This window comes from Rhinolophus sinicus, chromosome 6 (genome assembly GCF_057876585.1).
Source record: "Rhinolophus sinicus isolate RSI-liver-muscle chromosome 6, RSI-T2T, whole genome shotgun sequence".
NCBI lineage: Eukaryota > Metazoa > Chordata > Mammalia > Chiroptera > Rhinolophidae > Rhinolophus > Rhinolophus sinicus.
In genome coordinates, this window is record NC_142506.1 from 52,202,153 (window position 1) to 52,225,228 (window position 23,076).

The following is a 23,076-nucleotide window of genomic DNA, read 5'->3' on the forward strand; positions in this document are numbered from 1 at the left end:
AAAAGGTAAATTCTCGTTTAATATAATCCATTAATCGAAGAAAAATGGACTTCATAGTTTCTTGTTATGTGGCAATTTTTAACAGAGTTTACAGACCTGATCATACTATAAACTACTTCTGAATATCAGGAAATAACATTAAAATATGGTTTCTAATAAGTAGTAGGGAAAAATAACCCAAGTTTCTCTTTTTATGAAAATCCCATGTTATAGTATCTTTTCCTATAACAGCAAGTTCATAAAACTAAAGTTTCACTTCAGTAGAATTACTACTTTTACTTTACAAAGAAAAGGATTAGATTAATACAACTGGGGTGTCAATGAACTTGACATTGAGCAGCTTTCCATAAATGTCCACAGGGTAGGGGGCTAGTGGAAAGAGCACTCCGCAGCACAGACCTTGGTTTTATTTGGCTTTGCCTTTCATTAGCAGTTTGGCTTGGACGGACAGTTACCTTTCCAAATTTTAGTTATCTTCCTCTGTCTCTGTCAAGTGCACTTAGACTCTTCAGTTTTAAAAGACCCTAACTATGCAATATCTATAAAGTTAGGAAGAACAAAAAGCAACCCTCGTATAACTCAATAAAATAATAATAATGCAGAATATACAAAATGGTTTGTAACTTGCAATGTAATATTTTCAGAGCTGAAGTCATAAATCTTTGAAGCATGCCCAGCTAGGATTCTATCAGTAAAGACTTGGATACTGTATTCATAATGGAACTCTCTCCTCTCACATTATTCCTCCACCTGCTCCTCCCCTCCCTGCTTCATCCTCCTTTTAAAACCAGCAAACGGTTGGAAACATTGGAAGCTTCAGGATCAAATCATTTTAAAAGATGCATCTTCAATCAAGTGTAGCATCTGCTTCCCCACATTTCCCTCTAACGGGAGTGAATTTTCACAAAGAGAATACAAGCATGAATAAAATTCAGAAACAGAAATGCACCAGGTCTGTTTTTTGTTTGCTTCGATTGCTTAAATACACAAAACGGCAAGACGTAGCCTCATCTGTTCCCGTAGGAACGTGAATGCATTTACCCACCCAGTGAAAAAACAATTCTGCTGCTTCACTTCCCTGCTACACAATAGCTTCGGCGTCAGGCCCTTCCTAGTCCAGTCTTCATCGTCACCTAGCAATTTTATATTGATCACTTTGGCAATGCTTGCACGGGCACTGTCCGTGTCTTCCAGGAGCTTTCATTCTTCAAATAAATAAACAACAGTCTGCTGAACACCGAAAAACAGAGATTCTACAAATCCCACGTCTTCCCGCCCAGTGTTCAGCAGCCGCGCTCAATTTCCCCCCTTGGGGAATAAAACGAAGGGAACCGTACCCACACCCCACGTCTGAATCTCAGGACAATGAAACCGACAGGAAGCCACTCTCTCCTCCCGGGGGTTGACTCCGGAGCCAAAGCTCACGCGGGGTCCGGTCGCCTGGCAGGGTGCGTGACACCACCTCTTCCACGCCCTCCGAGCGCGTCCGAAAGGCTCCTCGCCTGACCTCCGCCAACCACCCCACAGCCCAGAACCAACCACAAAAAAGGATCGGCGCTGTGAGCTGCTCCCAGCCGGGGAAAAAGCACTTCCCCAGCCACAGCGCGGCCATTCCCTCCGCGCCCCTCGCGCTGCCACGGCGCATGGGGGAGGGCTGCACAAAGCCCGGAGCGAGCTGAAATGATTCCGTACGTTCCGGCGAAGAGGCGGCGGCGGCCACGGGCCGGCAAAGCCGCGGCCGCAGCACCGAAGGGCCGGCGGGTGGGGGTGGGGGTGGGGTGAGGGTGGGGAGACGAGGGCCCGCCCGGCCGAGCCCCCGGCCGGTGCGTGGGGGTGGCGGCGCCGCGAGGAGCATCCGGGAAGCGCCCCCGGCCCCGCCCGGCCCCGCACCCTAGCCCCGCCGCAGATCGCGGCCCGAGCCCCCGCTGCAAACCCAAGGAGGAGGATGTGGAAAAGTGGCCGCGACGGGATCGGCAGCGCCTAACCCAGTAGTTGAGCGCATCACTTACCCCTCACCGCGGAGAGAGGGACCGGACGGGGGAGGCGGGGCGCGTCGCGTCCCGTGAGTCTCTCGCACGCCGTCCTCCCCCCACACTGTCGTCGTCGTTGCCGCTGTCGTCGTCGTCCCGGCCGCTGTGATCGAGCTCCCGGCCCCTCAGCTCCGCTGGGCACTAACGTTATTCCACACACGCCCCACACATAGCGGTAACGGCAAAGAGCGGCCGCCTAATGCGCAGGCGCTTGGGGAAAGGGCGAGGAGCCCGGCCCTACCCCCTTCCAGGCTCAGTCCCAACGATCTCTTACTGCGCAGGCGCCAAAAACAGACAATGAAAAGGGGCTGAGCAGAGGGTCTCGCCGCAGGTTTTTACAGCTGCCTACTGCGCAGGCGTGCCTCAAAGACCAGCTTGAACAATGAGGAGGACCCCAACATTAGCAGGGACGGCTACCAACAAGGACTACTGTTCCCAGCGGGCAGTGCGCCAACCCCAAGTGGAGGTCGGGTGGCTGGGCATGCTAGGATTTGTAGTGTCAGCCGCCTTTCACAATCTAGGCTCTTTGGAATATTTAGAGCGTATTTCTCTTGAGAATGTATTCGTCTGTTTTGGCACATGTCGTGGCTGAAGAGTGTTGAGCTTGTTATTTGCGTCCTTGAAAATCTTCAAGCATCGACTGCATATTAGCAAATTGCTTAGAAGAGTCAAGGCCTTCTGCGAGCCCTTTCTGTCATTTTGGGTGGTCCAAACAGCAGGATGGGATGAAGGCAGGACTAAATCAGGAAAAGGGCGGAGCTTCCGAGCAGTCTCTTGGCAACCGGATCCGGCAACCAAACGGCCTGAGCTGACTCTGGGAGCGCAGTGCCCTCTGGGAATTGTAGTGTAGTTAGAAGGGCTCTCAGAAACTTGGACACTGCAGGCTCGGAGTCTGAGAACCACAACTCCCGTCATCCACCAAGAGGGCTAGTAGGTGGGAAGAGCCCCCGCGAGCCCGGCCCGGGGTTCCATGCTCCCCATTGACAGCAGCGGCAGGAAGCTGGCGGGTCCACCCAGGGCGCTAAGGCCTGTTCTGGGAGGGGAGAACACTGGACTCTTCCCCACGTAACTCCCATCTCTGGGCCCGAGTCTGTACATGGCGGAGTCCCCGGAGAACTCTACCCTGGAGGAGATTCTGGGGCATTATCGACGGAGTCTCCGGGGTGAGTTGCTCCGAACCTCGGTGCCCCTTGGTACCAGGGCCTAGTGGGCGGGAGCTGACTAGGTGTGTTTCCTCTCACCTGGGTTCGGCCCCAGCCAGGCTGCAGAGGAAGAAGATGGATGTTGCTGTTGAAGGATGGTTTTGAGGAAGAATGAGATCGTTTGTGTTTTCACTGTTAACCATTAGTGTTTCCCTAGTTCCCTTAGCTACCTGAACCAACTCTCTGATCTTGATTTAGCATCTTTCTCACCCAGCGCCAGCAGAACCTCTTGAACGGCTCTATGCCACTTTTGCACATTTCCCATACTTTGCTCTTTAATGAGTTCCTGCTACACACTATTACACATTCACAGTATGGTGTAGTGGATTGAATGATTTATTGGACCAGGAAAAGAAAGCACTAATAATTATTTTAATCACAACAGCTCTATTTAGTGCTCTAGGCTATTTACATACATTATATCATTTAAAACTTAAAACAACCTTATGACTATCCCTATTTTACACATGGGGAAATTAATGGAGGTGCAAAGACCTTAAATTAGGACAAAGCCCACACAGCTGCTTAGTTAAATTCAGTCAGGCCTGTCTTAAAAGCCTATATTTTTCTTTATGAATCCTGTCACAATTACTATTACTTACTGAAACCATATTTAGTTAATTCAGATTTTTTTTTTAGTATGGCACCATATGAGTGAGTAGCCATAGAACTGAAGTTCATACTCTGTCACCTTGGACATATATAACATTTAAAAACCTTAGTTCTGTTCCCCCCACCCCCATTTCCCCTTCTTTCTAGCTCCTGTAAACCTCTATTTTACTTTCTGTCTCTATCAATTTGCCTATTCTAGGTACCTCATCTAAGTGAAATCATACAATATTTTTTCTTTGATATCTGGCTTATTTTACTTAGCATATGCCTTCAAGTTTCATTCATATAAAAGTGTCTTTGTATGTAATGAGATGACTGGTGTCTGGGAGCCCCTAGACAGCTTCAGGATTGGGGCTGGTCACTAGAAAGACACAGCCATAATTACAGGGTTGGAACTTTCAGCCCCATTCCCTAATCTCCATGGAGGGGAGAATGTGGAGATTGCGTTAATCACTAATGGCCAATGATCTAATCAGTCGTATTTATGTAATGAAACCTCCATAATACCCTCCAAACAACAGGGTTCAGAGAGCTTCCCAGTTGGTGAACCCATCCATGCGCTGGGATGGCGGTGCACCCAGAGAAGGCTTGGAAGCTCTGCACCCCATCCCCATATCTCACCTATGCATCTCTTCCATGTGGCTGTTCTTGGTTTGTACCCCTTTATAATGAACCAGTAATAGTAAATAAAGTGATTTCCTGAGTTCTGTGAGTCATTTTAATAAACAATAGAGCCAAGGAGGGGGTTGTAGGAACCTTTTGAATTTATAGCCAATCAGTCAGAAGTACTATTGATAACCTGGGACTCATGACTGGCATATGAAGTGGAGGTAGTCTTGGGGGTCTGAACCCTTACGTTGTGGAAGCCCTCTTTGGGTGCATTGCCATGCCAGCACATGGATGCATTCACCAACTGGGCAGCTCCAGTTCTGTTATTTTAAAGTGGAAGTTATGGTGTCATCTACAGGGTTGTTGTGAGAAGCAAATGAAATAATCCATGTAAAGCAGTAATTTTGAGACTTTTTTTTTCTTTTTACTGTCACTCATCAGTAAAAATACATTTTATATGGGACAAATACATAAACTAAAAGAAAAGTTTCATTAAAAAATACTAAATGTAATGCACTCTATTTTCTCTTCTGTTGCATTTTCTTAACCCTCTAGGTCATGACCAACAGTTTTAAAAAATTATTTAAAGTATTTAGAACACTGACTCACTTATTAATTGAATGCCTACTGTGTGTTAGGCATACTAGGTCCTGGAGATACATAAGGAACTAGACAAAGTCCCTGTCCCCTTGGAGCCTCTGGATTCGTGGAGGAGAAAGACAATAAACAAAATAATTACAGATTACTAGGAAAGAAAATAAGGGTAAAGATCAGTGGTTGGCATACAAGAAGCACTAATTAAATGTTAGCTGCTATTTATAATTGGTACCTGCAACAAAGGGAAGACTTTTCAAAAAGATTAGAAAGTTTATTTTCAAGTGACTCTAGATTTTGTAAGAGTTATTATGTATTGTTCCCACCTGTCAGCAGTGTTACAAACTGTCAACATTGTGAGTATTCAAACTGCAAGAGTAAAATAATTGGTCTTAATGAATATCTTCATCATCCTAGTGATGTTTCCAGAACTTTTAGATGCAGAAATAACCACTTCTAACTTTCATTTGAAAGCAAGAAAAATACTGTGCACAATGATAATGTGAGTGATTCTGTTTAATTTTTGAGGTTGGCAAAAAATTTTTGTTTTCCATTGTAAGTATCTCTTAACGTTCTTCCTTCTTTGTCCTTATTTTGAACTTTTATGTAAGTATTAGGGGCCATTTAATATTAGGCATTTTGATGCAATTGTTAATTTCAACTAACCTTAGAGTACTACTATGTTTAATACCCATGCTAATGCTTTCAGTAATTACAAAGTGAAGAGTCTTTATTCAAAGCTAATACATTTTAAAATAAGTTTTAAATTTAGTGTGCTAACAATGTGATAGTGAAAACATTTATAATCAAGAGCAGACAAAGCAGAGAAAAAAGTTAACTTTAAAAAAAAATGTTTAGTGATCGTTTTAACAATGAATCAAGAAATGGAACCTGAGTTTTCATGGGTTTCCAGGACTTATTTTATTATTTATTTAGTAACATTGTTTATTTTTACATTTATTTAGTTTATATAACAGCTCATGGATGGAAACAAAACAAAGCTAACTCTGAAGGGAGGCACAGTCAGAAGTTCTTCACTTTATACATATAAATTACCCCCTTTTAAGTAGGATAATTCCTTTTAAAGTCAACATTTGTGTTTCTGAACAAAGTATGGTGGCATTATTTTATAGGTAGAACTTCATTTTGAGTGTTTGTGGCTAATAACTTGAAATTGTGTTCTATACAATCAGACAAAATGCAATTTAAAGTTTTTTGCTTTGTTTTGTTGGTTTGTTTGGTTTTGTCTATCTGCCATTACTTCCCCAAAATGTCTTGCCTCATTCTTTCTTAGAGAAAAGGCTGATAAGCATTTATGGTCTTTCCTCACAGGTTACTCCTCTGGTTTTTTGTAATCATTATTTGTATCCCTTCATTTATATTCAGACAGCAAGTAACCACATAAAAATGTAAAATGCTTTCACAAGTTTCCATTTTTTATAGCTTTGCCTCATTTCTTCACTTTAAATATAATTTTCGGTATTATAGTATATTAAGAATTTGAAATTCTGATGTGACAGCGGAGTCAAAGTTCACTTTCTTGCTTTTAAAACCTGAGTGGACGTCTTGCCTCTCCTTGACTCTGATGATCCCCGGGCAGCCATGGAAATAGGGAGCCCGTTTTCACACTCCACCCTCACCTCTCCTCCTTTCCCTTACACTTTTCAGATACATTCATTGTTTGCCCCCTGTAAGGATATCTCCTGCTTTTGGTTGTCTATGCCCCCACTGCAAGAAATTGGGCAGGTTTAATGACATTCCTTCAAAGTTAGAGTTCTGACATAAAAATTGAAAGACCTCATTGCCCCACAAATCTGTAATATTATCCCTACACTGTAGATGATATGAAAGTTTCCAGTGGGGTAATAAGTGAGCATATTCCAAGTATGCTGAGAGTCACAGAGCTTAACATAGAACCGGAAGTGACTTGGAAGGTCTCCTGGCAGTATGGTTAGGTGTTCATTCATTCTGCAGGCAACTGTATTTCAAGACCTGCAGAATGGCTGAGAACTATATTGATAACTGGGGAGAAAAGCAAATGCCCCTCCTCTAATTTACATTCAACACATCCTTGTACAAGGCCGTGAGGTATAAAATAAAGCAGTTTGTAGCCAAGAAAGGGTTAGAAAAACCAGAATAATGGGCAATCCAGGCTGTTCAAGTTCTGTACACTGGAATGTAGGGATATGGTATTAGAAGGAGAGAACTTGCTAGAAATGCAATGTCCCAGCCTTAATAACAGAATCATGTCTAGTCTATTGCTACAGTGTTAGCTATGAATACAGTTTTATCAAGACCTGAATACATGACTCACCTATTCACCTCGCTACCTTTGGTTGGGTGGGCATAAAGAAATATGAAACAAACTTGTACAGTGCCAGGAATACATCATTTATTTTCCATACACATTTTCTATCCTGGTTCACCCTTTCCACTTCAGCATTTCGGTGTTTCAGGCTCTAGACTGAATTTATGGACAAATATGATGGAGAAGAGAATGTGGAACTAGGAGCCAGGTCGCTGAACGCTTACAGTTGCTTTGCTGATAACCATCGGTCACCTCAGGCAAACAAATAAACTGCTCTTGGATTCTTGGTCTTCATCTGTAAAATAAAGTTTGGACTAGATTTGGGAATTATTGCATTTAGGAGGCAAACAGATGACAGCATGTGTGAATGAGTCACTGGAAGGCACTAGGGAATGGTGAGGCGTGTGGCCAAACTGGGCAGTTGATGCTTTTTCTGAAAACAGTCCAGTTTCTTGCACCCGCCCTCTTTTCCTTTTTCCCTGTTTTTCTTCTCCCTTCTTCCCACACTGTGCTGGCCAAGCAAGACACACGTGAGAGCCTGGTCGTCACCCAGGTGTCACTCTCAGACCCCTGGATCTCTAATGTCTCTTCCATCAACACTGGGTTGGACCATGTGAATGATAAAGGTTATGTTTTTATCTAATAAAAATAAGAGTAAGGAATGGAACTAGTTCATAGAAAGCAAAAGGTTGAAAAAAGGGAATAAAATATGTAATTTGGGGGTGATCCTTTTCTTTGTAAATTGATCTAATTTGAGAAAACCGAAGATAATGTTGATGTTCTATATTTTACTTGTATGTGATTGACACATCTCTGCAGAGCCTACAAAGAGTGCTTTTCCTCCCAGGGAAGGGCTCACATCTGTAGAAGGCCTGCATTAATCTTACTAGCCAATAATTTGGTCACTGAATTATCCAGCAGTGATATCATGTGGACCTTTGACACACTTACAAAACGTGTGTAACTTAAGCAAAAGTTCTTCTTTTTCTCAGTTTTACTCATCAAATTTGTGTTTCTTCTTCTTTTCCTTCTTTTCTCTCCCCCTCTCTCCTCCTTCTGCAATTCCTCCTACTCTTCCTTTTCTTATTTTTTTGCTTAAATGTTTCCTGAATACTTTTTATATTCTTTGCCATATACAGTATATGTATATACATATATATAAGTATGTATATATGTATATACATATATATACACCATGTTTTCCTCGAAAAATAAGACCTAGCTGGACCATCAGCTCTAATGTGTTTTTTGGAGCAAAAATTAATATAAGACCTGGTATTATATTATATTATATTATATTATATTATATTATATTACATTAGACCTGATCTTATATTAAAATAAGACCAGGCCTTATATTAATTTTTGCTCCAAAGGACACATTAGAGCTGATGGTCCAGCTAGGTCTTATTTTTGGGGAAACACGGTATACACACACACACACACACACACACACACACACACACACATTCTCCACAGCTAACGTTTGCTTATTTGTTTGTTTTGTTATTACTCTCATTGGCACCAAAAGAGGCAACCATATAATAAAGACTTTGGAAACATTCGTTATGAAATGACAAAATTATTTTGTTATTTCAGTGCAGACTGAACCATCATTGTTTTCTAAAATTTAAAGAACTGGTATGGTTTGGCTATTAATAAATAAGGATTGGTAATGCAGATAACAACTTGTAAATATCTGAGTTCATTTTTTTGCTTATCTACTCATATGGCTTTTCTTAGTAGTTTTAACTTTTATGATTATTTCTTTTACCAGAATAAGAGAAAGCAAGTAGAATTCCAGGTTTCCTTCCCTAAAATAAGCAAAAGACAGGACTGAACCACCAAAAAAGGGTGATTTACAAGTAACTAGTGACCCGTGGAATCATCTACAACCAAACAATAGTTCAGTGTTACGAAACTGTAAGGGCATTTTCACATGTTCTTGGACAGAAAAATAGATTTAGATTGAGATACTGACAATGATTATATTCTATCTTGGGATGTTTAAAAAACTTATGCTCTGAGCATTTAATCGGTTTGTGCTAAGGTGTTTTACGTTTTCACTTAATGATGCTGCTTTCAGGGTCAAAAGGTAGAGAAAGCTTGAAGTGCACTTGCCAAAGCAATCTTGAGTTTGGTGGGTTCATGAAAGCCCCCTGGACTATTTAAAAGCATGATAACCAACAGTAGCTCTGAAAAAATAATGGCCTTAGAGCATAACTATTGTTTCATGTGTTAGGCCTTGACATGAAATGAAGTTGAAGGTGAATTCCAAGTTCTTGATTCCAGTGGATCTAGATGTAACACCTTCTCTTGACAGCTGGCTTTGAAGCACTCCAGCACCACTGCTGTGCCAGAGGAGCTCACTGCCCTACCCGCTTTTCCTCAAAAGGTGGCTGCAGTTAAAATGCAGTGATGGGGTAGGTTTGAGGCAAAGTCCCCAAGACTAAACACTGGATGTCTTCTTTAATTGATCTAGACCAGTGGTCCTCAACCAGGGCGATTTTTCTGCAGTTGGTAATGTCTAGAGACGTTTTTGTTTGTCACACTGAAGAGAGGGAGCAAGTGCTCCTGGCCCCTAGTGGGTAAAGGCAGGGATGCTTGCTAACCATGTACAACACAGCCCCTGAAAACAAAGAATAATCAGGTTCACAGGTCAATAGTGCCGCGGTGGAGAAACCATGTTCCCAAAGTAGCAAGGCTTAGCTCATAGCCCTTGCTCTTCCAGAATCATACTTGAGAGTAATTATAATTAAGGATTCAGATTGTATTAGCTGGTGATTTTGCCTGGCTTCTGCCAGTCTGGCTAGGATTACGTCTTTATCAATGGAAAGTGACAGGTGCATAAGTCCTCCCAGTTGGTGCCAAAAAAATACCAGGTGTATCCCTCATAATGCATCTAGCCAATCTCCTTGATTTGCCAGCACCCATACATCATTGATGATCTTCCAGACACTGCTTTCTTAAGATGTTTACATTCTTGTTCGGATTATCTTTCACTCCTGGCGCCAACGACTTGAGCACATTTGTCAGCTCTTAAGAGTCTTAGGGTAGCATTTTCTTTGAGATTTTTTTAGTTTCTGTTTACTACTTTTAATCTCTTTCACTACTGTCATTGCCGTTTTCAAAACTGGCTTTGCCTGACTTTGGATTATGCTGTTTTTATCTTGGTCGTACTACCTGTCAGTCCCTTAGTAAACAGGGACAGCAATCTTCTGAGCTAGGCTGAGGCCCAGTCAAGTGTGGCCAAACCCATGTAGCTCTTATCTCACTGTGGTCTCATTTTTCTGCTTGTCTGCCTTGGTCTAAGCTTGTTTTGAGAACCATGGTGCCTCTCGGATCTCAGCCTAGGGAGGTCTGGCTGATTGCATGTTTTCTCAGAGACAGCTGGGCGCTTCCCAGGGTGTGGTTCTCCTCCCTGTCACCAGGATAATTCTCCTTCCCATCTCCTAGTACAGATGGGGAATGTAGAAATTAATAATTCACAGTATGTGTATAAGTGCTGATCCTTCCTAGCCTAGGATATATTTGCCTTTTGTTCAAAAACCTCTTGATGGAGAGAGGCCCCACGGTGAGCTGAGAGTTAGAAGTGGGGAAACTGGATAAGACAGACTTAAATTGTCAGCAGTCAGCAGCTCAGTAACCTTTTCAGTGCTCCTTGTACTGGTTGATGTTTGGATAGTGGACTAGCAGAAAAATTATTTACTTACACATGTTCATGTGATTTTGTGGGTCCCAGAAGTCCTATTTGTATTTGTATTCATAATTCAGTTTATATTCAGCTCATAGTTGGTGCTGGAGAGAAAAAAGCAGGATGCATTGTGAAACTCCCCTTTCTGTCCTCTCAGGGGAGAAGAGGAAATGAGTATTCTTTCCTTCTGTCTCTCGGTTATAGGCAGTTAAAGCTTTGCCCATTCCCAGTGGGATAGGAAATAACTGGAACATTCTATCTGATCTGGTTTCCTCATGTGCAAGCAGCAGGTAACTGCGTCTGGGGACGAATGTTCTCACTAAGGATTATGGGGAACTTCAGTTGCAATGGCTCCTGTTTGAGAGCAATGGGGTTTCTTTGTCTTAAATCAACTGAGCTTTATTCTTCTTTAGGATTAACTATATCTGTCTGTTAAGTGTATAATACATGTTTTGAAATGACTTAAAAATATCACTTACTTCTTGGTTTTAGTTTTAGGACACAGTTCTTGCAAATTCTTTCTCTTCCTCTCTGATCCTAGTAAGTGAAGTCATTGGTTGCAAAAAAAACCTCAAGCCGTGTGTATCCCTTTTCTTTGAGGGAGCTGTTGAATTCAATATCTCTGTATTTCACATAATACTATTTTCCTAGTGCAATTTAACACATCATCTTTGTTATACATTTTAAAGGATTAAACAGAACATTAGAAAAGGGATTAAATGGGCTCATCAAACTCTGCCATCATTGTAATCTGATGAGAGAACTCTACCAATTGGGATTTTCATCTATGCAAATGTTTTCATATATTCCTTACTTTTCCTAATATAGCTTATTAAATTTTAGTCAGATTAGGTATAAATAAATAATTATCCTTTGTCTGAAAGGTGAAGTCATTTGATAGCTCCACGAGCACACTTTTAATGTTAGTCAAACCCTGTTTCCTTTCTAATGGATGCAATAAAGCTAAGTGGTGCTTTCTTCATAGATTTGAGTGCATAAATCTAAAGCTCTGTGAACTAAATTGCTTATCAGGTAACACTTTGATTTTCCTTTTCCATTAACAAGTCTTTTTAGAAAATACTGAGTTATTGGGAAACTATTGCTGTTGCTTATTTTGCTAAAATCAGGAATGCATCTTCTCTGGACTTTTTCTTAAACTCATGATGAGTAAGAGGAGGCCAGGCTAGGTTAGTAATCAGCACCAAAATCCTGTTCGAGGAAATAGGATTGGTATGGAGAAAAATGTAGCGATAAATTCACTGGGTCTCTTGTGTAAATGAGTAATAGAATTTCATTCTGTTAGCATTGAACCCTGACCTAAAAGACTGGTTCTCTTTTGTTTAAATCAAGGTAGAAAATGAGTTTCTGTAAGTGAAGAGCCTACATTAGCTATTTCGTAATATAGAGTATATTTTAGGGTATATTTTCTTCTACTAAGTTATGGTTATTTTTTCTATTCCATTGAAATGAATGAGCTTAGAGAAAATGGAATCTGTTTTACAAGGTGCTATAGGATATATGTTATAAATATACTCCCAGGGATGATTGGTAATGAAAATGTAGGTGTTTGTTGCTTTCTTAGGGTTCCCATTTAGGTCGCAAGGAATGGGAGCTTTTGCTCCTGAGGACATAGGAAGAAATAGGTCTAAATTATCGAAGAAGGGCCTCAGTCAGAGGAGAGTAAGAACTTCACTGCCATCATTGTTTTGAGTTGCTTTTATGTAGGGAAAGTACCAGCTCCTCTGAAGAACTTAGAATGGTTTAGATTGAATCCATTTGAAATAGTTAGATATTAGCTGTACATGAACTTGTGTGGGAATTCATCTTTTTCTAACATAAATTTCTATGATATATAAACATATATATGGTAAATTCATGCATTAAAAATTAACTTTCAAACACAGATGTCAAAATTTGAAAATGGTGACTGAAATCTGGGTCCCAGCTCTAATACAGGAAAATTTTGTGTTATATGTATTGTTTTCTTGATTGGAACTAGTGAATTTAATCATAAGATTAGAAGAAACAATAAGAAGCTTAAACCTGAAAAATTAACTGGACCTTAATGAATGAAATTACCAATTGATTGCCTAGTTCTCCAGTTGTTATTCATATAAAAATATCCATAAGGTGGGTAGAATTATTAATCATGTCATCACTAGTGTCATAACATAGTTCTGTTATTAATGTAAGAGTTGGATCCTTTGCTGAAAACGTTTTGGGGTTAGTGTTTTCCTGAATAATTATTTCAGTTATCTATTGCTACATAGCAAAGTACCCCAAAATTTGGTGGCTGAAAGCAACAACTAAAAGCATGTTAGTATCTCTCACAGGTTTGTGGGTTGACTGGACTCAGCTGGCAGGTCTTCCAGTGTCTTTCATGCCATGGAGGTTCCACTGGGCTGTGGGCAGAGCTGGGTTTTGCTCCTTCTCCATGTGGTCTCAAGGCCTTTCCTTTCTACATGGCCTCTTCACTGTACCTCCAGCGGGGTAACCAGACTTCCTGCTTAGTGGCTTAGAGCTCCCCAAAACAATCATCCTAAGAGGGAGGAAGCAGAGGTGAGGCCTGTTCTGGCCTGGTGTAACTTCCACTGCGTGCTGTTGGTTAATGCCTTACAGACATGCTCATTTAGGCTGTTTATATTAAGTATGTGCTGGTGAGTTCAAGCTTCAATTCTCGGGATAGTCAGTTGCGCTCACCAAGAGTTTCTGCATGAGATGTAGTGTGGACTGATGAAGGGCTGTACTACGGAGGCTGCCGCCAGAAGCACATTAGTTATTCAAATTTTGATAAAATCTAGGCCAGGCAGTTGGATGTCTCCTGGTGGGGGAGGGACCTCAGGCCCCCAGGGATGAGGAGTCTTCGCTGGGCCGGAGCTCGATGTGGTAGAGTCCCTCTTGTGGGTTCTGCCTTCCCACCCCAGTGTCCCAGGTGAAGTAACAGAGCCTTAGACATTGACGGGAGGGAGAGCGCTTCCCCTGTTGGTTATTGTTTGAGCGGGTGGATAGGCCAGGAGCTCATCTATTCGATCCTCCTGGTTGATGGTCCTCTAGCTGGTGACTATTCACCACCAAGGTGTCAGGGACCTTAGAGCCCAGCAAGTCTAACCTCTAACCCGTGATCTTACTCTTCTCTCACTTCCTCCAGCGTGTTCCTCAGCAAGCTAGAAACAGAACTCTACATTTTTTCATTAAATATCGGAATGATTGCTTCTCCTTTAGAAACTGCCTTGAGTAAGTGTCCATGGGGTCACCCAGATGTCACTGGCCTCACTTTCATCATACTTTTGCAGAACGTGCGAATCGAAGCATTCTCCACCTGAAAAGCGCCCTGAAAGAAGGTGCGGTCACTGTTGGGGAAGATGCGCAGGATCCTTCTTTCAGCCCCGATGAAGGAAATGAAGACTCTGGCATTGCCTGGCATGAGCTACAGCACAGCCACGCGGGTGAGTGTGAGCGTCAGTCCCAACCTAGGTGACACATGGGGACTCTTTCCACTCCATCCAGTCACGACAGCAGTCTCTCCTCCACTCGACTGTTAGGATTTTATTCCTGAAACACAAAGCAGCTACCATAATTCCCTTGCTTCATTTTTTTTGCCTCTGGCTTCTCAATGCCTAAAATGCTCAAGCCCAAAATTCTTAGTAATGTCGTAGCAATATTTCTTCACGATGGCTACCTCGCCAGCTTCATTTTTCTATCCTGCTCCCAACCATCCATCTTGCAAGCCAGGCTCTAATCAGACCTACAGTCTGGCTGTGCTCCTATGCTTTTCCATGTGCCATGCCTCCTGCTGGAATTTTCCTCACCCTTTTCTGCTTAGTGATCTCCTGTTCGTCCTTTACAGTGTTGTCTCCTCTGTGAAAACAGGCACGATTAGGTGTTGTCTCTTCTTGGAGCCCAATGTATGGCTCTAGGTCTACCTATAATTATATTGTTGTACATCTGTAGTATATCACTCTTGCCCAGTGAATTCTTAGCTCTTAAGTGGTAGAGATTTTCTCATCTTTATCTTTGAATCCCGCCAATAGCACAGTTCTTGATGTATAATATGTGCTTAAATAGTATTTGTTAGATGGATGGGTGATGATAAATAAACCATGGATCTCAAACATGGCTAATAAACCCATTGCTTTTGTCTTATAGTGAATCAACTCAAAGCTTTGTTGCACCAACAAGCAGCTAAGGAAAGTGAGGTATCTCCATCAAGAAGACGAAAAATGTCCCCTTTGGTAAGTATCAACATTTGCAACCTTACGAAAGCATTATTTTTGTAACTATGTTTTAATTTTACAGTATCACTTTAGTAGTGTATGTTTTGGACAGAGTCTGAGCAGGGCATGCTAACAGAGTAAAGCAGGAACAGAAACTACCTTCCCTCTGACTATTCTGGCTGAAGAAGACACACTTCTATGGCAGATGGATTCCTGACTTTTAAGTTTATTATTCACTTGAAAAATGTGAGTGAGGAAATAGTTTGCAGAATTTACTTTGCAACTGTTACCAAATATAAAAAAAAGAACAAAATATGGAGAAGATTAGCCATTTCTTTTTTAGAAGGTTCTATCTGTATTTGATCATTTTTAGAATTTACTTAATTATAATTCTAGCTCTTCTTTGTAATACTCTTTTATTATGAATGTCAAAACCAAAGAATGTAATCTTATTCTACATTTAAAAATATATGGTCATAAAATGGTGCGACACAAGAGGTCACGCTTTATTTCTTCTGAGGTTGTTTTTTATTGCTGATGCTTTCACAGAGTATGTTATTCCTGATTGAAGCAATGTGATATGCTAAAAGCTAAGGTGTGAAGGAAAGATACGGGTAAGGGAAGCTGAGAGGGAAGGATTTGGCCAGGTTTAAGTGGCCAAAATAATATTGTAGGCCTTAGGTCTATCTAGGGTATATCACATACTCCCTGGAAGGGTATTATGCTTATCTCACAGGGTTTTTGTAATAATAAGATAAGATTATATATTTAAAAGTCTTTGGAAACCTATGAAATATGACACAAATACAGCATGTCATAGCAGTAATAACCACCTTACAGTTTCCTTTTGTGTGACAGTTAGATACCAAGGCTGTATGCTGTAATCCATGGAGACATGTCACTTTCCTTTGCTCACAGCTGAGACGCCGTACCATTACCCCCGTATTAACCCTTCATTCCTGCTTGACACCTACTTTCATGCTTAATTCCCACTTTAGAGAAATTCCCATACTTCTACTTCGTATTTATAGGTATAAATTATAATTTTGATAAAACATTTCATCATTCAGTGAATTTATTACCATTGACACCTAGTTTCTAGTTTCTAGTGTGTGCTCTCAAGCACACACTGGGTGGGGTACTTTTAAATCGATTAGATGCCATTGCTCAGATTGCTTATTAATGGTTTAAAGATAAAACTGAGCAGTGATATCACGGCTCTGATTGAAACTGGATAGGCAGGAAGACCTTCAGCAGGAGGGTCATTTCAGTATGTGCAGTATGTACTTTACAGATACCCAGGTCTGCTCACAGGGAGCTATGTGAAAGAACGGAACTTGGACTCCAAATGTGTACAACCTGCATCTATCTAATGATCACAAGTCATAATAATAATAATAATGAGTAGCTTTTGAAGATGGCACACTTTAGAATGCACTTTTAACAGCCAACGTGACATACTGGAAATATGTGGCTGTCTTGAGAGTGAAAGTGAGGCACTGTTGAGATGGAAAATATATCTAGGTATTATTGTTATTATTATTATTATTTTAAAATGTGGATATCCACACTATCATAAACCCTTTAAAATTTATACAAATGATTTCTTGTGAACATTTTCCACCTAGTATTTGCTTGAGTTTCTATTTTTTACATAGACTATCCCTTATACACACATAGGAACACTTAATTCATATTTGCCTATATTCCAGACTCATTTCTATTAGTATGAATGGCTATAATTAATTGCTTTCTACTTACCACAGATAGTTCATTTACTTTGGTTTTTAAATTTCTTAAATGTGCTGAAAAGCAAGACTCTACTTAATTATTCAGCCATGAGAACTGGTTCTTCATCATTTTTTGGAATTTCCACTGGATTGGGAAACAAAATGGTTGTGTGTCTCATCTCAAGCTTTCTTCCTCTGTGTTTGTTCATTTAGCTGCTTGACCCTCATTTTCCCTTTTCCTTATTTCTTCTTTTTTTTAAAATATGGTATGATACATGATTTTATAAATTTTGCAATCCTTTTAGGGTAAGGTAAGATACACGTTACAAGTCAGTTCCAGAAATGCTGCAGAGGTGACCAGAATTAACACCTTGTCTGACGTCTCGTCCCTGGACTCCTCTGTGCAGGGCACCTCTATTTCATGTGCACTGACGTACCCCTGCGAGATAATAGAAAACCTATGGATGGGTCTCTGCCCCTGGTTCCTGGCACAGAGCCCCTAAAACCCTTATAATTTCTTAACTGATAAAAGTACCAGAAGCATCTCTCGTTCTGGTATTTGAGCTTTGACCCCAGTCCTGACACAAGCCTCCTAAAACCCTTGTAAATTCCCAAGTGATAAGAGCACTAGAAGCCTCTTTTGTTCTAATCAGGTGACTCTAGGTGGGCTCCTGGATGGTTTCTGTGTGGAGTCTGTCACCAGGAAAAGCAAGCCATGATTAGCTGTTTGGAATTCTTAGAGAGGAAAGAGGGGCTAGAAATGGAGTTGATCGTAACTACGTGAGGAAGCTCCATCAAATCCCACAATATGGGGTTTGGAGAGCTTCCAGGTGGGTGAACATCTCTATGTACAAGGAGGGTGACACACCCAACTCCATGAGGACAGTAGCTCCTGTGCTTGGGACCCTTCCAGGCCTCACCCTATATATCGCTTCATCTGGCTGTTCATCCGTATCCGCTGTCATGTCAGTTAATAAACTAGTAAACTTAAGTATTTCCCTGAGTTCTGTTAGCCGCTCTAGCAAATTAAGCAAACCCAAAGAGGAGGTCATGGGAAGCTCAGCTTTACAGCCAATCAGTCAGAAGCACAGTTGACAACCTGGACTTGCGATTGGCATCTGAAGTGGGGTGGGAGCGGTCTCGTGGGACTGCTCTGGCGCTATCTCCAGGTAGGTTTGAGTCAAATTGTAGGACAGCCCCCTGATGTCACAGAGAACTGCTTGGTGTGGGAAAAACCCCACACATTTGGTGACCAGAAGTGTCAGAAGTGAAGTGTTTTGTGTGACAGTAAAGGAGACACACAGGAGGGAAAGGAGACCCACAGGGCGGGTTTTTCCTACTCAAGTCCTTTGAAGATAGAATTTTACTCATTGACATACACTTGGCATCAAACACTTGTCTTAAAGAATCCCTTCGCTGGGGCGCGGTTCTGCAGCTTTAGCTAGCACTCCTCTTCCATGGGCTTTCTTGAAGAGAGTTGTCCCTGTACCTCAGCATTACTGAATAGGCTGTCACATTTTCAAATGGTTCAAATAGGCGGTTCATCCCAAGCCAATTATACTACCCCAGCATTTTCCCACTTGCCACGTGCTTTTTATAACCACTTTCACCTTCCATCTTTAAAAAATGAAATGATGTTCAGTGTCAACTATAATTGAAAAAAAAAGTCATCATGGGGGATGTGAAGTACAGCATAAGGAATATAGTCAATAATATTATAATAACTATGTACAGTGTCAGATGGGTAATAGACTTATTGGGGTGATGGTCACTTTGTGAGGTGTATAAATGTCTAATCACTACATTTTTTTGTACACCTGAAACTAATATAATACTGGATATCAACGATAAAAAAATGATGTTCATATCCCTGAATCTTACTTATTCGTGGAATTTATAGGATAGAGAAATAAATACTATTAGCCACACTGTGATCTAGTCTGTGTTTACATGACATCAGTGCCAAACTGAATATGGGGATATTAATTGATGGGCTAAATCCAAACATGCTTCATGTATTGTTGTTTTTTCCCTTAGAATTCATCCGAACACGAGGAAACCAACATGCCTACTGTGCATAACCTCGTCCCGATCATCAATGACCAGTCTCAATACATCCATCACTTAGAGGCAGAAGTCAAGTTCTGCAAGGTAAGTTTCTCATTCAAAATTTAAACCTTCCTAAGTTAAAATTTGTGTTAATGACGTCTTGTATGAAAATTTGCTACTATTAGTCTTCATGTGTATAGCAATACACTCATAATTGCCATGCTTACATGCCATTTCTGATTGCTTAATTTTCCAGTAGTCCATACCAAACTATGTCTAATATTTTGATAGTATGATCTCATGTTTCAGAATTTTTCCTTTCCACCCCATTTACTTTAGCCCAGCTGATGGCAAATGCTTTGGAATGGTAACACCAATCGTTCCCCCATATTTGTCACCCTCTTGAAGCTGGGGTGCAGCAAGCAGATTCTAAGCTACTAGACTAAATCTGTTCCATTGTCAGTATGAAAGTTCTTACCTTGACTTTGAATAAGAATGGCTCATGGGGGGTCCTGATAATGATAAAGAAAGCAAATGTGTCACCTACAGCTTGTAACACTAAACAGTTATATTGCTGGACTCTCCAGAGTTTAGAAATTGTCAGTAATGCCATTGGCTTCCCAACGTTATGTTAATGTTTCAGTTTTTCTTTCTTTCATTTTTCAATATCAGTGCATCAGCTCATGTGATATTTTTGTTAGGTTACAGATACTTTTTTTGTATCACATCCTTGCCCGATTTGATGTTGTCAGTGTTGTGGATTTTAGAGTGTTGAGGTGTGTAGTGGGATCTCATTGTTTTAATTTCAATTATCTGATGACACAGAATGTTGAACTGTTTCATATGCTTATTTTCCATTTATGTACCTTCTTTGATGAGGAATCTGCTCAGATCCTTTGTTCATTTTTGATCGGGTTGTTCATTTTCTTACTGTTGAATTTGAAGAGTTCTTTTTTATTTTGGATACCGGTCATTTATCAGCTGTGTCTTTTGAAAGTTTTGTCTCCCATTGTGTGGCTTGTCTTTTGATTCTGTTAACAGTGTCTTTTCTAGAGCAGAAGTTTTAAATTTTAACAAAGTCGACATCAATATTTTTCTTTCATGGATTGTGCTTTTAAGTATTACATCTACAAAAAATTACCAAACCCAAGGTCACCAATATTTTCTCTTATCCTTCCTCTCAATGTTTTATAATTTTGTGTTTTGCATTTAGGTCAATCCTCTGTCTTGAGTTAGTTTTTGTATAAGGTGTAAGATCTGTATCTAGATTCATTTTCTTTGCATGTGGATGTCCCTTTGTTCCAGGACCATTTGTTGAAAGACTGTCTCCATTGAATTGCCTTTACTCCTTTGTCAAAGATCAGTTGACTATATTTGTGAGTCTGTTTCTGGGCTGACTATTCTGTTCCACCGATCTATTTTTCTATTCTTTCACAAATACCATGCTGTCTTGATTATTGGAGTGAGTCTTGGAGTCAGGCAGTGTCAATCCTCCAACTTCATTCTTTTCCTTCAATATTGTGTTGGCTATTCTGGGTCTTTTGCCTCTCTATATAAACTTTAAAATCAGTTTGTCAATAGCCACAAAATAACATACTGGGATTTTGATTGGGATTGTGACCTAAATGTTGTTTAGAAGAGTGTTGTGTAATTGCCAAGTATATTGGTAGTATTCTTTGTATCTTCCTGTTATTAATTTCTAGTTTAATTCTTTTGTAGTCTGAGAGCATACTTTTTATGCTTTCTATTCTTTTTAGTTTAAGGTGTGTTTTTAGGCCCAGACTATGGTATGTGTTGGTGAATGATCTGTGTTAGTGTGGGATGGATGTATATTCTGTTATTGTTGGATGAAGTAGCCTATAAATGTAAATTATATCCAGTTGTTTAATGGTATGTTGTTCATTTCAACTACGTCTTTACTGATATTTTGCTAATCTGCCAGATTTGCTGGATTTGTCAATTACTGATAAAGAGGTGTTAAAATCTCCAACTGAAATAGTGGATTCATCTATTCTTCCTTATGGTTCTATAAGTTGTTCCCTGATGTATTTTGATGCTCTATTGTTAGGCATATACACATTAAGGATTATTGTCTTCTTGGAGAATTGACCTCTTTATCGTTATGTAATATCCCATCTTATCCCTGATAGTTTTCCTTCCTGTGAAGTCTGCTTTGTCTGAAAATAACATAGCTGCTCCAGCTTTCTTTTGATTTATGTTAGCATGGTATGTCTTTCTCTGTCCCTTTACTTTTAATCTACCTGCGTCTTTATATTTAAAGTGGGTTTCTTATAGACAACATATATGTGAGTCTTGTTTTTTATTCACTCTGGCAGTCTCTGTCTTTTCACTGGTGTATTCAGACCATGGAGGTTTAATAGATGGCTGGATGTTAAATAATATCAACCATATTTGTTATTGTTGTCTATTCGTTGTCCTTGTTTTTTATTTCTTTTTATTTTGTTTTTCACTCTTTATCTGGTTTTAAGTGAGCATTTTATATAATTGCAGTTTTTCTCCTCTCTTAGCAGAAAAAAAGAAGTTCAACTTCTTTACTTTTATAAGTGATTGTCCTTGAGTTTGCAATTACATTTACCACTAATCTAATTCTACTTTCAAGTAACACTACCATTTCAGAGGTAGGACACGTTCCTTCTAACAGAGTATTCTCAATTCTTCCCTCCTGTTGTTTCTAATATTGCTGTTATTCATTTCAGTTATTCATAAGCTATAATCACCAAATTCACTGTTGCTATTATGATGTTGAGCAAACTATTACATGCTATACATACATATGTATATATGTATATGATCTATATGTATACAGATCAATTAAGATTAAGAAAAATTGAAGATTTTATCTCCATATGTTTTTTCACTAATGCTCTTTCTGTCTTTATGTAGATCTGAGTTTATAACCTATATCACTTTCCTCCTTTCTGAAGAACTTCTTTTAACATTTCTTGTAAGGCAGGTCTACTGGTGACATACTTCCTCAATTTTTGATTACCTGAGAAAGTCTTCATTTTACCATCAATTTTAAAGGTTAATTTCACTGGATACAGAATTCTAGGTTGGGGGATTTTTTTTCTTTTTTCAATACTTGAAATATTTCATTCCACTCTATTTTTGCTTGCATGGTTTCTGAAGAGTAGTCTGATGTAATTCTTATCTTTGCTTCTCTATAGATAAGGGTCACCTCTTCCCCCACCACCTTTAAATTTTTTCTCTTTTTTTGCAGTTTGAATATAATATGCCTAGGAAGAGACTTTTTGAAATTTCCCTGCTTGGTATTCTCTGAGCTTCCTGGATCTATGGTTTGGGGCCTATCATTTACTTTGGAAAACTCCCAATCATTATTGCTTCAAATATTTCTTCTCCCTTATCTCTTTTTTTCTCCTTCTGGAATTCCCATTATACATATGTTACACCTTTTGTAATTGTCCCACAGTTCTTGGATAAAGTGTTTGGTTTTTGTTTTGTTTTTCATTATTTCTCTTTGCATTTCAGTTTGGGGAATTTCTATTGACAATTCTTCAAGCTAATTAATTCTTTCCTTGCATGTGTCTAGTGTCTTAATGAGCCTATCATAGGCAGCCTTCATTTCTATCACAAAGTTTTTTATTTCCAGCATTTCATTTTGATTCTTTCTTAGAGGTTCATTTCTCTACTTGCACTACTCATTTGTTCTTGCATGTCATCCATTTTTCCCACCAGATTCTTTATCATATTAATTATAATTGTTTGAACTCCCAACCTGATAATCCCAACATCTCTACCATATCCAAGGTTGGTTCTATGCTTGCTTAGTCTCTTTAAACTGTGTTTTAAGACTTTCAGTATGCCTTCTAATTTTTTGTTGAATGCAGGACATGATGTACTGGGTAAAAGGAACTGAGGGAAATAGGCATTTAGTGTGAGGTTTTATTTTAATCTAGCTAAGAGTTGGGCTGTGTTTACTGTTTGCTGTTGCTGTAGTCTAAAATTCCTCTAGTGTCCTGTTTTTTTGTCGCCATTGTTATCTTTGGGCTTAC

General features: G+C 40.0%; 2 protein-coding genes across 16 annotated transcripts in view; one reads left to right on the plus strand and one right to left on the minus strand.

Moving 5' to 3' along the window:
• The window catches only part of CEP170 (centrosomal protein 170), a 109,107-nt gene extending 106,958 nt beyond the window's left edge, over window positions 1-2,149 (minus strand). For all 9 annotated transcript variants that reach the window (XM_019746814.3, XM_074316830.2, XM_074316828.2 and 6 more), the window contains exon 1: window positions 2,010-2,149. The gene's annotated coding sequence lies outside the window, so the exon portion shown is untranslated. The remainder of the gene's footprint in view (window positions 1-2,009) is intronic.
• Window positions 2,150-2,756: 607 nt separating this feature from the next.
• Window positions 2,757-23,076, plus strand: part of SDCCAG8 (SHH signaling and ciliogenesis regulator SDCCAG8) — a 211,348-nt gene continuing 191,028 nt past the window's right edge. For all 7 annotated transcript variants that reach the window (XR_002138627.3, XM_074316832.2, XM_019746823.3 and 4 more), the window contains exons 1-4: window positions 2,757-3,193; window positions 14,343-14,495; window positions 15,196-15,281; window positions 19,031-19,144. Coding sequence is in view for 6 of the 7 variants with exons in the window: in XM_074316832.2 (XP_074172933.2) it covers window positions 3,127-3,193; window positions 14,343-14,495; window positions 15,196-15,281; window positions 19,031-19,144 (420 nt within the window). In the remaining variant the exon portion in view is untranslated. The remainder of the gene's footprint in view (window positions 3,194-14,342; window positions 14,496-15,195; window positions 15,282-19,030; window positions 19,145-23,076) is intronic.